Source organism: Eucyclogobius newberryi, unplaced genomic scaffold (genome assembly GCF_026437365.1).
Source record: "Eucyclogobius newberryi isolate DKJ021-1_F unplaced genomic scaffold, fEucNew1.0.hap1 SCAF_15, whole genome shotgun sequence".
NCBI classification, from domain to species: Eukaryota; Metazoa; Chordata; class Actinopteri; order Gobiiformes; family Gobiidae; genus Eucyclogobius; species Eucyclogobius newberryi.
This window is the reverse complement of record NW_027315779.1, coordinates 27,608,948-27,622,388: the sequence shown is the minus strand read 5'-3', so window position 1 is coordinate 27,622,388 and position 13,441 is coordinate 27,608,948. Positions and strand designations below refer to the sequence as shown.

Below are 13,441 nucleotides of genomic sequence, written 5' to 3'. Positions count from 1 at the left end.
TGGAATCTGAAAAAGTTCTTCACGATACCATTCCTGTGTCAACCGATGGTAAGAAGAGCACACTTTTTACAAGAAAAACTGCTACTTTCAACCTAAACCGCAGTGACTCTGTGTCGTTTCCAAAACTGTCTAAAAACCAGAAAGACCAGGCTGTTTCTTGGAACAAACTTGGAGCAAAGCCTAAACGATACAAAGATAACGTGAAGTCGCCTAAAATACAGCTCACCAACAGATTTTTACCACTTTCAGAGATGGAATTAAATGAAAAAAGGAAAGATGACGTGGCCAAAATACAGCGAGGAGGATCTGTGCCAGGAGCCAAGGTCATAAAGATTGTTTTAGTTGGGGACGGCGCGATAAGTCACGTGACGCATGAAAAGATAAACCCACATTCTTTTCCAAGCGCCACTGTTTCTGAGATAACGTCACTCCTTCCAAATATTATGGCTAAGCATGGAGGAGCTAAACAGCTGATTGTGCACGTGGGTGCAGTGGACATGCGGCGGGAACAGACTGAAGTTTTGAAAAAAGACTTCTTGAAGTTTTTCGACGTGCTTGATAAAATGGAAATCAAAACATTCATAAGTGGACCTCTTCCAAACATCGACAGGAGGATAAACAAGTTTAGCCGGCTTCTTCAGCTGAACACATGGCTGTCATTCTCCTTCTCATCTCCACTCTCACCCATGGGCCTTCCCAGCCATTTTGAAAGTCTGATCAAATCAGGCATTAAGATGGCTCCACTCACGCCCAATATAGCAAGGGCTATGTCTTCCCTGCACAAGCCGACTACACCAACAAAAGCCCCACCACCCATCCCCCCTCGCCTCTCACCTGGTCCCAAACTCTCCTTGGCTACAAAAGCCCCACCACCCATCCAACCTCGCCTTTCACCTGGTATCTCCCATAGCTAGGATGCACTGGGTCTCAGCGTTGCCGGGACTTATTGTCACATTAAAAATCAAACCAACCCAGGGCCCTATGTAAAAAGAGCCCCCCCTAGTGCTATTTCTGTAGTCACATCATCACACAGATGGAAAAACAAAATGCGAGTCAGGCCCAATCTGAGAAATGTGATTCATATTCCCTGTGAAAAGATAAAGCCCAGTCTCACTGAAACTAGTCTGAAACTTGCTAAATGTCAGATCCTTATGTAACAAATCTCTCTTAATTAATAATTTTATTTCTTCTTATAATCTTGATTTTATGTTTTTAACTGAAACATGGCTTGACAAAAACACAGGAAATGTAGTTCTGATAGAATCTGCTCTACCCAACTTTAAGTTTGAATCTGAAACACGAGAAAACAAAAAAGGGGGTGGAGTCTGTGCTGTCTTTAGAGATGAAATAATTACCCGCAGGTTGTCTTTGGGGTGTTTTCATCATTTGAGTATGTATCCTTTAAAATGGAGCTAAAACGGTCTCCATCCATTCTCTTCATTGTTTTATACAAGCCTCCCCAGCACTGCCAAAGTTTTATTGATGATTTTACTGAGATGCTTTCAGTCATATGCACAGACTTTGATGGTTTGGTCATTACAGGTGATTTCAATGTGCATGTTGATAATATTATGACAGAAACGCTAAAGAGCTTGATGCTGTCCTTGAAACCTTCAGTCTTACTCAGCATGTGAGAGGCCCCACCCACAGCAAAGGACACACTCTAGATCTCATAATTACAAAGGGGGTAAATATTTCAAATGTTAATGTGGTCGATGTTGCTCTGTCTGATCATTTCTGTGTCTTCTTTGACCTGTCTGTTTCTCCCAAACCTCCGGTTGGTCATGCAGTTGTTCAGAGGAGACACATAAGTGATGGCACAGGTGCACTGTTTATGGAAATGATAAACTTTGAAAATGTCTCATGTTCTAATGTAAATGATTTGTTGAACTCTGTTACATCTAGTGTTTTGAATGTTCTGGACACCATCGCCCCTATAAAGGCTAAAATGGTTAAAAATAAGCAGAAGGCGCCGTGGAGAAATGATGATTCGGTCAGGGCACAGAAAAGGGAGTGCCGCAGGGCCAAACGGAAATGGCGCAAGTCAAAGCTCCAGGTTCAAAAAGAGATTTACAAAGAAAAGCTGAACATGTACAACCTAATCTTATGTAGAACTAGGGAAAGATATTTTTCTGAAATAATTGGAAGCTGCAGTAACAACTCGCGTGTCCTGTTTGCCACAGTAAACAGATTAACAAACCCTCCAGCTCAGCTGCCGTTAGAACTCATTTCCACATCCAAGTGTAATGAGTTTGCATTATTCTTTAATAACAAAGTTCAGGGCATTAAAAATGCTATAAATCCCACAATGCAAAAAATTACCCTAAAACCACCAAGACACTTAGAGCTAACTCACTTTGCACCAGTAACTGACAAAACTGTCCATGAGATCATCTTATCTTATCACCAGTCTGAGTTCATCTACATGCTGCCTTGATGTGTTACCCACCAAATTTCTAAAGTCTGTGCTGAACAGTTTGTTAGCACCATTCACTCACATAGTTAACATGTCGCTTCAATCTGGAACATTCCCAATGTCTTTGAAAACTGCGGCCATAAAGCCTCTCCTAAAGAAGAGCAGTCTTGATGCCGCAGTACTGAGTCATTACCGGCCCATCTCTAATCTGCCATTTTGGGGCAAAGTCCTTGAAAAGGTTGTTTACCAACAGCTCACAGATTTCCTCTTAATAAACAACTCATTTGATGTTTTTCAGTCAGGTTTTAGACCTCATCACAGCACTGAGACTGCTCTTGTCAAGGTGACAAATGACATCCGCCTGAACAATGACACGGGCAAAGCCTCAGTCTTAATTCTGTTAGATCTGAGTGCTGCTTTTGACACTGTCGATCATGGGATCCTCTTACAGAGACTAGAGGACTGGGTGGGCATCACTGGCACTGCCCTAAACTGGTTAAGGTCCTATCTGGAAGACAGGAAGTACTTTGTTGAAATTGGTAGCTGTGTCTCAGACCACATGACCCTGACCTGTGGAGTGCCCCAAGGGTCAGTCCTGGGTCCCCTTCTGTTCAACCTCTACATGCTGCCGTTAGGTCAGTTGATACGCAGTGAAAATGTCTCCTATCACAATTATGCAGACGACACTCAGATGTTTCACTGTCGGCAGGTGACTATGGACCAGTAGATTCACTCTGTCACTGCATTCAACAGATCAGTTTGTGGATGCAAAACAACTTTCTCCAGCTGAACTCAGACAAGACTGAAATAATCGTTTTTGGCCCACAGAAACAAAGAGAAAGTGTTAGCGGTCACCTCCAGAGTCTCGCTCTAAAACCTACGAACCAAATTAGAAATCTGGGGGTAATAATGGACTCAGACTTGAACTTTAATAGCCACGTCAAATCAATAACATCAGCAGCTTTTTACCATCTAAAAAACATTGCCAAAATCAAAAATATACTGTCAAAACCAGATTTAGAGAGACTTATCCACGCGTTTGTCTCCAGTAGATTAGACTACTGTAACGGCCTGCTCACTGGTCTCTCAAAACGAGCTGTAAAACAGCTGCAGTACATCCAGAACGCTGCTGCTCGGGTCCTGACTAGAACCAGGAAGTACGATCACATTAGTCCTGTTCTCAGGTCTCTGCACTGGCCCCTGTGGCTCAGAGAATAGACTTTAAAGCAGCTCTGCTTGTGTACAAGTCTCTCCATGGCCTAGCACCAAAGTACATCTTGGATATGTTAGTGCCATATGAACCATCTCGGACTCTGAGGACCTCGGGGACCGGCCTCCTGCTGGTGCCCAGAGTCAGGACAAAACATGGGGAATCTGCGTTTCAGTTTTATGGAGCTAAAATCTGGAACAGTCTTCCTGAAGATGTGAGACAGGCTTCTACTCTGACAATGTTAAAATCTAAGCTAAAAACTGTTTTGTTTAGCTGCGCATATGACTGAAAGGATTTTTTCTTTGCACTCTTCTCTTTTGTTTGTGATTTTATTAGTTTAGAAAATCAGTTGGATTGATAATTTTTAATTTAGTTAATTTTATTGTAGTTAATTTTTATCTTTGCACTCTTCTCTTTTGTTTGTGATTTTATTAGTTTAGAAAATCAGTTGGATTGATAATTTTTAATTTAGTTAATTTTATTGTATTTCTGTAATTTCTTTGTGATTTGAATGCATTTTTCCTGCTGTGAAGCACTTTGAATTGCCTTGTGTATGAAATGTGCTCTACAAATAAACTTGCCTTGCCTTGCCTTGCCTATAAAACCTTACCTTGATCTCAAATGCCATAGTAAATAGTCTCTAAAACTGTAATAGGCTGTAATATGTCATAACACATGACAAAACCACCCGGATTATTCATATTTTGTGATATTCTGAGGTTAATCCAAGTTTATCCATTGAAGTCACATCGTGCTCCTCGTCACTTTTGCCTAATTTCTGGAATCTAGAATGTTTTGGTTGGCAAACTTTTAAAGGATTTAGTGTTATGACTGACACGGGGCAAAACTGTCAAATACATTCCCATGACGAGTGAATTCCTGTAAAGTAGTGATTGACTTGTATCCTGGCGTTTGTTGGCGGCGTCTCTGACCATGCAGCTGTTCAGTGGCAGAGACACGTTTGCACAGCAAAGCACCCTCTCTCTCTCTCTCTCTCTCTCTCTCTCTCTCTCTCTCTCTCTCGTGCTCTCCTTCACACCCGCAGGCCGGCTCTGAACAACCTCTCTGTTTCCATGACAACACATTTCCCTGTCGCTCCTGACCCGGCGCAGTCATGACCAGCATTTATTCCGAGAAAGAGGTTAACTGGATCACTTTGCTGTTCATACTTGCACCGCATCCTTCAACCAAAGTCAATCGGAACTGTCCAAGGGAAACATCCAAAACTGTACTTCAGCGTGACTTTTCTGAGAGGACAAGCGGGCTTAGGGTGGTCGTCCATATTTTAGCTGAGTCTGCAGGTCTATTATGTATTTTGTCACGTATGCGGCTAGATATATATCACAGCTCTAGTGTGAAGAAACGTCCTGTATTTCTTTGAAGTAGACTTGGTCCAAAACAGCCACAGTTCCACTCTTTCTTCTGTAAAAGTCTCATTATCCCTTTATCTCTGCTGTAGCTTCATAAAAACTTGTGTCACAGACAGTGCTCCTCTGTTAAAGCTGTCACTTACTTCACGGTCCAGAGCCTCCACTGTGTGATTAAACGACTGCACATATTTCATAACATCTAATATCTAATATCTACAGCTCCAAACAATGAATTGTCACAACTGTTGGTCTTTTTACAGTCAGTAGTTGAAAGTTTGCTGCTGCACAGTTTTTAAATTTTCTACATTAAACATACAAACAAATTAAAAAAGGAGATGGGGCATCCAAGGAAAATAGAATTAAGCCACACAAGGTCCAAAGTCAAAATCCTATTTAGTCCAAAGTCCGTTATATACAATACAAATATGATATTGTAATATTGGTTAACGCAATAATGTACTGTTTTCAAAAGGATAAATATTGAAACAGTTTCAGTCTTTCAGTATTGTTTCAGTGTCAGTTTGTCTGTGTTAAGTTTGACTAATACAATGGGGCACAAATATTATTTGTTTTACAATAACTGAATTTATTGTATCATAAAAAGTGTATTCAAATATATAATACAAACATTTTTATCGCAGTAATTAATGAAAGCCATAATGAAATAATTTCCAATATTGTGCATGACAACAAAAGTCACATTATTAAATCTCCTTCATTCACACTGAATACGGGGGCCTCCAACCACTGGCCCAGAACAAATCGATATATTTTGTATGTATATAATTTTTGGTTTATCGCTTTGTCCCTGTGTTTTACTATAACAAAATAGAGCCACATATGTATATAGAGTATATTCTATCCTTATCCCTGATCCTTTTAGTATGTGACCAGCTTTATGAAACAAAACTTTTCATAAAGCTTTTGCCTCTTTTTGCTGCGGATTAGCATTTTTGTTGTTTTGGCACTTCCAGTTGAGCCTAAATTATGTTCACTTATGTGGAGAAGGAAGGAAAAGTCTTGCAGCTAAAATATAACACAAAGTTCCAACAAATCAACACTGCAGCTCTATGTAAAAGGCTTGAGCAAACTCAGAATACAGAATACGGAGAATATGACATTGACTTATTTTTGCTTATAAAATGGTCGCAATTATTATTTTGTTTTGGTTCTTATGCGCTGAATAGTCATGTTCAATCAATCTTGACGACACAGATTGGCAGTTGTTTGTATTTTCTTTTTATTTCTTTCTTTGAGTCCTGCACACGGCTGAGCTGTGCGTGTCCTCGTCGTTCAACACAGATTGGCAGCTCCGCCTTTCTCAGTCTACTCCAATTACCTTATCAGAATGTGTGGAGTGAAATTATAATATATGCAATTTAATCCAACTTTGCACAATAAGATTTAAGATTAAAGCATTATTGTTAAAAAAAAACCAACATATCATCCTTTGTTAAAATTACTATCCAATGCAATTAGAAAAAAATATATATATTTTCACTATTAAAGTAAGCAGTTATTGTTGTTCGCCTCATTTAATGCATTCATCATTCTAAGCTTTAGTTTAAACATAAAAAAAAAAAAAAAAACTATGCCAATGTCCAAAAAACATGATGATATTTAAAGGATATTTTAAGCTTTTTTGAGTGCATAGATTATCATTTCAGGCCACGTTGCTTAAAGGCTATCTTTTTTTTTCTTATGGTAATTCCCTCTGCTGCCAGTAGATGGAGAGCTACAACCAATCCTGATGAGGGAAGTTATGTGTGATTTTTCTAACTCTAAAACATGAGAAGATGCTAAAGTAAATGTACTCAAGAGCATGTTTAGAGGCCAATAAACAATACAACTCATGCATAAAACGTGTATGTGTATCATTTGTACTTGGTGTAGTACATGCTAGGCCACACGGCTAATCTGCTTGTAACGCAGTGCCATGCAAAACTTTTCAATTAGCGCAACGACTGCCCTCTCCCTTTTCTAATCACTTACACTGCTGATAAAATGACGCCAATGAGCCGCTAATTGAAATAATACAGCCTTTTTTCATTCGCCCAACAAAGCGATGTGCGCAGAGATACAGGACTTATATTCTTTGTGGGAGGAGACGGAGATGTTGAAGGGTGCGTGGTTAGAGGCCCCGTAATCAGCGGCTAATCAGGTAGCTCATTCAGGGATGCCAAGCAATTATCGATAAGAAAAAAAAGGCCCCCTCTCGCTCTGGCTCCTATCAGCGCTCGCAGTGAAGACTCTATCGGGCCATGAAAGGTCTACGATGGCAGGCACAGCGGGAGAATGTCAATGGCACTGGGGGAGAAGAAAGGGCCTGACAGGGAAACAAATATGTGTGTATTATTCAAATTATTGATGGGATTTTGTCCACAACAGGAGCGCTTTTCTGTTTTAGTGCGATTTAGACACTCGGTCTTATGTATGGTTTGTTGTAGTATGAAATAAAGGCGGAAATTGTGAGCAGCAGCGGTTTAAAGTGGCCCCTGAAGACCCCACGCTTCACAGACTTACCTTATGTGTTGTGTAATGCCATAGGGGATAAAAGCCTCCGCTTCTTTGCTGAGATCGCGTAAGAAATACAAACTCTTTTTCATCAATCCATCCAATTTCTTTCACTTGAGTTGTGGAGGCAGCAGTCTGAGCAGGGAGCGTCAGACTTCCCCTCACCCCAGACACTTCCTCAGCTGGAGGAGCAGCGGCTCTACTCCAAGCTCCTCGCCTTATCTCTGAGGGAGCGCCAAGCCGCCCTGTGGAGGGAACTCATTTCCAACCACGCAAATATGAGCTCAATAATAATAGGATGTCAAATTAAAATGGCCCGATTGATACCAAATATCTATGTATGATACTGACAGAGGTATGGAAGAGTATAAATACATTGTTTACATTTTAGGTTTTCTGAAAATCGATTTACTTTTCATATTAGTTCAAGCAGATGTTGAAAGAAAATAAATAAAGTACAAAATGAATTGGTATCGATATTTCAATATTTGCCATAGTATTACTTGTTATCGGATCAAGTACAAAATCAGTGGTATCGCACAATACTGTTGGATAATGCCTTTATATACGGCTTTAGAAACGTTCCTAGTGTTCAAGTGATGTCATCATTTCAGGCTTTTATAGCAGCGGTCTGTACTGGCACTCAAGGCAAGGGCTGGCGCTACTACATCCAGCATCGCCATGTTCACTTTGTCTGGAGGCTACTGCTTAACCAAAAGAAAAAAGGAGCCACTGAACTCGCAAGATTTGTTTTTACTATTTGAACATCTAATTTAACCTCGAGTCTTCTCACATCAATCTTGTCTCAATGATTGATATCCTTGGCAGACTATTTGTTTCGGGAAATGAATCAAAAAGACGAATAGTGAGGCGACATCAAATGTATCACTGCCATGTCAAAACCTATCATGTTTTTCCGTTCCCGCTAATTACCGTTTTTTTTCTCCGCCGCTGCCAAAGAGCTGCCTTGAAGATATCGCAAAGCCGCAGCGCTCCTATTTTTTGTGTAGTCTCACCCTGAACCATTTTGGCCTTTTGTTTTCATTTGTAGGAGTGTAAAAACAATGAAAAAATGGCTAAAGCACACAATTAATCAATAGGTTAGCTTCCTGGGCTACGTGTGAGCGTTAGCGAAGCCGCGGCTAGTTTACGGGGAGCGCAGTACAGTTCGTAATAAGGATCTAGTCATGGCTGCAGGGTGGAACGAGGATATTGACTTTGGCGAGCTACATCAGTCTTGAAGCGGGAACAAAATGTGTGGTTTTAAAACGCCGTGGCAAAAGAGGCTCAAAGTTCAGAGTCCATTGGATTTTTCAGACCGAGAAAGAAGAGAAACGATATAATAACTGGACATACAGGAAAATGTCAGTTCTTATTCTGGGTTCGATACAGTTTGAAAGGTTGACAGTTTTTGATTAGTTTTGATGAAATTATTTTTTGTTTTTAGTAAGTCACAATTTATTCAACTGATTTTAATTAACTTAACCATGATAAGTTGTATAGCATTTCTTCATGAGACAGTGAGTTTGTTTATGGTCTGGTTTGGGGTTCTGGGATTGAAAAGCAGAACTTGGATCTAGTTAGGCCCGAGCGCCACAAGCTGGCGAGAGGCCTATTAATCTCGTAAGGCCGTGCGAAGCACGGCTGCGAAAGTGCGCACGAAATCGAGCGCGAAGCGCTCGCCCACTTCTAAACACTCACTAACGCACTCCTTCACTCATGCACGCCCCGTGCATACTAATTAGTAGTAGGAAAATGGAACATTACCGTTGTAAACGGGCGAAGCCCGTGCAAAAGTGCGCACTAAACGAGCATTTTACATTGAGATGACGACCGCGAAGCGGTCGTCATCCCCATATAAAGCACTCATTTGCTGCGCTAAGTACCTCACGAATATGTTCCCCATCTCTTGCATGTTCCGTGCACATAAGCATGTAATGCAAAAATTGAACATTATTACTGTATAGAGGGCCAAAAACACAAAGTGGGCGGAGCCCACTCAAAATTAACGAAAGTACCCGTCAGTGACCAGGGACCCACACCATGAGGTAGGAAAGCGTGAGCGCTTTCCGAAAATGTATAGTTTATGATATTTGAAAAATGGGAAACATTGTTTTCGCATCGGAATATTATTCTTTCTTTCTTTCTTTCTTCTCGGGACCAACCCCCCTATTTTTCACCCAGTGAACATTGACGAAAAGTCACAAAAATTTGCACACCTCTAAAAATCGTGCCTCTCTACATTCTGGCTATTTCCCTTTTCTAGAATTAAAAAAATTGGCGCGTCAGCGCCCCCAAATGTACCAAAAATGCATTGGTGCATTGGTGGTGACAAGAGAAGTAAAAAATATTATTACGGCAACGCCGTCCGCCCAACCAAATGTCGGCCATATTGCTTCAAAAATGGCTAAACATGACTTCGGAGTTTTTCCAAACGTCGTACTTTTACGAACTCCTCCCAGGGCGTTGGCCCTAAAAAGCTGAAATTTGGTGAAAATGCTACTGAGGAGTGGGACATCAAAAGTTATCCAAATTATATTGATAACTCTCAAAGCCTCAAACTGTAGCAAGAATTTCAGAAATCTCCCAAATTTAACATTTCTGCCGTTTGCGCAGATAAAGTCTGAATTGTGTCAAATTAGAATCAGTTGTTAAACTCTTTGCCCTAAACCTACTTGAAGTGAAATAAATTAATTTGGAGCCACAGCGCCCCCTACAGATTTTATATGGAGGTTAAATATTTAGTTTTGCAAAATTATATGAAATTTGACACACAACTCAATTTTGGCATCCCCATCAAAAAAGTCAATGAGACCCATGTCATAATTGTTATGGCTTTGCCGTAACGATGACCGAAACCTTCCATGTTATTCCAATGGGGAAATCGCCAGAACATGTTTACACTTTAGACTTTCACAAACTCCTCCCAGGGCGTCAGCCCTATTAACCTGAAATTTGGTGAGACTCATCTTCAGGGGTGGACCATCAAAAGTTATCCACATTTTTATTCTAAGAGTCACGGTGTCTGTGCGGCAAAGCCGCACATTTTGCCAAGAATTCAAAATAAAATTGCTTTTTGATGGTAAAACAAAGGGGAGAAGATGTGACAGCGTCACAGATTCAGCAGTAGGCGTAATAAAAGGACAATTGGGGCGCGTTAGCGCCCCCTCCTCTTGCGGCGTGGCGGCGGTGTGGCGGCGGCGTGGCGGCGGCGTGGCGAGGGCCGATCATTGCCGCTTGCGGCTATATTTTAATTGTTACCTTCATTAATTTATACTATTTTTAGAAGAAGATATGATTAATTTGATTAATCTTCATTCATTTGTTTTTTTTTGTTGTGTTTTTTTTAAACTACTTTTAGTCCATGCAAATCGTTAGCTTTGGTCATATTTTAGCTGACGAAACATGTTTTAATTTAATTTAGAAAACACTGGAAAATATGTTAATACTTTACAGAAGTACTGCTTAACATTCCTGCTTGAGATTTTATAGCTTTGTTTGTGACATTAAACTTATCGATCTCCAATGGGGACCAAGTTACAGGTCAGATTTGTGGACACACTACAAACCTGTAATTTAATATTTGCAGGTACGTATAGATTACATCACCATGGAGACATATGTAGAGTCTTATAGCGCACCTTAAACAACATTTATCTTACACAATTTATAATATATATTTTTCATTTTTTCATTGTCTGCCCAGAAGGCTCATCTCATATTCTGCCGTTCTTATATGGACAAAGTATAAATTGATCGTAGAAAGAAAGAAAGGTGTCCAGTTTCTCGTGTCCTGCGAAAACAGAATGAAAGGATTGATCCTGTGCAGCTTCCATTCTGAATGTTCGACGTACGCTAAGCAGCTGACCTCGGCAAAAATACATATTCATATTCAGTTCCTTTGCTATGCCTTTGCAGACGCCCCAAAGATCCTGGGCCAGGTGACGGTGTACACGTGGGAGGGGAACCCCGCTAACATCAGCTGCGAGGTGGAGGCTCACCCTTCTGCCGACATGCTCTGGTTCAGGGACGGACTCCAGCTGCCCAACGCCAACTCCAGCAACGTCAAGATCTACAACACGCCCTCTGTCAGCTACCTCGAGGTACGTCAATGAATGGACGGACCGGGGTACACGCTAGCCTTCAGTCGCTTAGCAACATGCATCTGTACAACGGGCCATTCAAATGTAGCCATACTCGGACGGGATCAGTTTTGTCTTGTTTTTATGGACTTATTTGGGAAATGGCGGACTGCTAAACACACTGAAATATGAGTACCTGTTCTTTAGCGTCGTTGTTGCTATCGGTGATCAGAAAAAACATCCACATGATCCATTTTTCTTCTGTAACTGCCGGAGCCGCTCTGTTTTAATCCATTCACACTGATGCAGCCCCTTGATCTTCACTTTAAACCAAAAGCACCCAAAGGTTTGCCAAAGCGCCTTCATGCTGCTCGGTCCTCTGTTGCCACGACAATGGGTTGTACTTCCGGGTTACGTTTGCCCTATTTTGTTTCTGCTTTTCACTTTTTAATTGTAGAAAAAACTATAATTGAATTGGAAAATGGTCTGTGGCGAATTAGTAGTATTATTTAGTTCAAATCTAGACACCAAAAAGGCCGTAGAGACATTTGTATTGGATTTATATTCAATTCACAGGATTAAAACAGGATTAGATTTACCTAAGGACCTCTGAATTTTCTGAATTATTGTAGGTAAAATTTGGGGCTATGTTTACAGACATGGACGATTAGCACGGGATTAAAAACACAGGCGACGTTCGTAATTATTACAATTTAACTGAGGTTCCTTGGCTTCCAATAGGGCGTTTGCATCCACGTGTCATCTCAACATTATAGAATAACTACAGATTATTTCTTCAAGATGGAGGACTGGGGTACTGTACTGTATATAGCCTGTGTATATATTGTATTTATGATCCACAAATGAACCTTCTCATCATCATTATCAGTGAACCTGTTCCAGCTCAGTTTTACACATAAGGGATTCTAGAATGTCGGGATGTCGCTTGAACACAAACTATTCTCTGCAATTACTGAACTTTCCCCCATAGAACAAATAAATAAGAGCTTCAGAAAAAGGTGCCATTATTCAACTCCAAAGACGTGATCGTTGTTTGTTGAAACGTAGGCTAATAGGCTAATTATACGGTTTAACAATTGAGGATTTTGCTGTTTTGGATATTTATTTCAAAAACAGTGTGACACTCTTACATACATATGTCTCTTCCCTCTGAAAGTACAACATACATTTCTAGAACATGAATGCAAACTATCAGCAAAGACATAAAAAAACAAAAAAGAATTTAAAAAAATTGGTCAGATTTTTAATGTTAATCGACTAATTAAACTGGAAACAACAAAAAAAGCTATGTTATATAGTGTAATTTAGCAGCAGAAGTAAAAAAACAAAAAAGGTCAAAATACATGATCTGCAACATAAAATCACAGCATTTTGTATCTATTACTTACTTATTTATTGCTGTTTATTTATATACAATAGAATATTACACCCAGAGTTGTGCAATTTCAGTTTCTCACAAGGTTTCAACGTGATTCCGTTTCAAAGCAGCTTTTATTGTACGAGGGCCAAACACGCCGGCGTTATCCGCGCAGCCATATGCTCATTTTGTGTCCGTGAGCCGCCGCAGACAGGCACAATAAAGGCACTATCTCATCCCAACAACAAGTACATGTTTACCAGCAAAAACTCATTCAAATTAATAAAACTGGGAATTTCATTAACTGATAACGAACAGCAGCACGGAAAATGAAAGCAAATCTGAGACAGTAAACGAACAAATCATGTTTTTGTGGTTTTGTTCGAAATTGGTGCTTTTGTTGAATTAGTGTTTTACATATTGTTGGACCAGGTACATTTATTTACTGTCACCTTACCTGCACCTAAAGCA

General features: G+C 40.3%; 1 protein-coding gene across 7 annotated transcripts in view; it reads left to right on the top strand.

Annotated features, from left to right (window-relative positions):
- The window catches only part of ncam1a (neural cell adhesion molecule 1a), a 527,426-nt gene that overhangs the window by 442,300 nt on the left and 71,685 nt on the right, over window positions 1–13,441 (top strand). For all 7 annotated transcript variants that reach the window (XM_072446942.1, XM_072446941.1, XM_072446944.1 and 4 more), the window contains one exon: window positions 11,429–11,613. In XM_072446942.1, coding sequence (XP_072303043.1) covers window positions 11,429–11,613 — 185 coding nt within the window. The remainder of the gene's footprint in view (window positions 1–11,428; window positions 11,614–13,441) is intronic.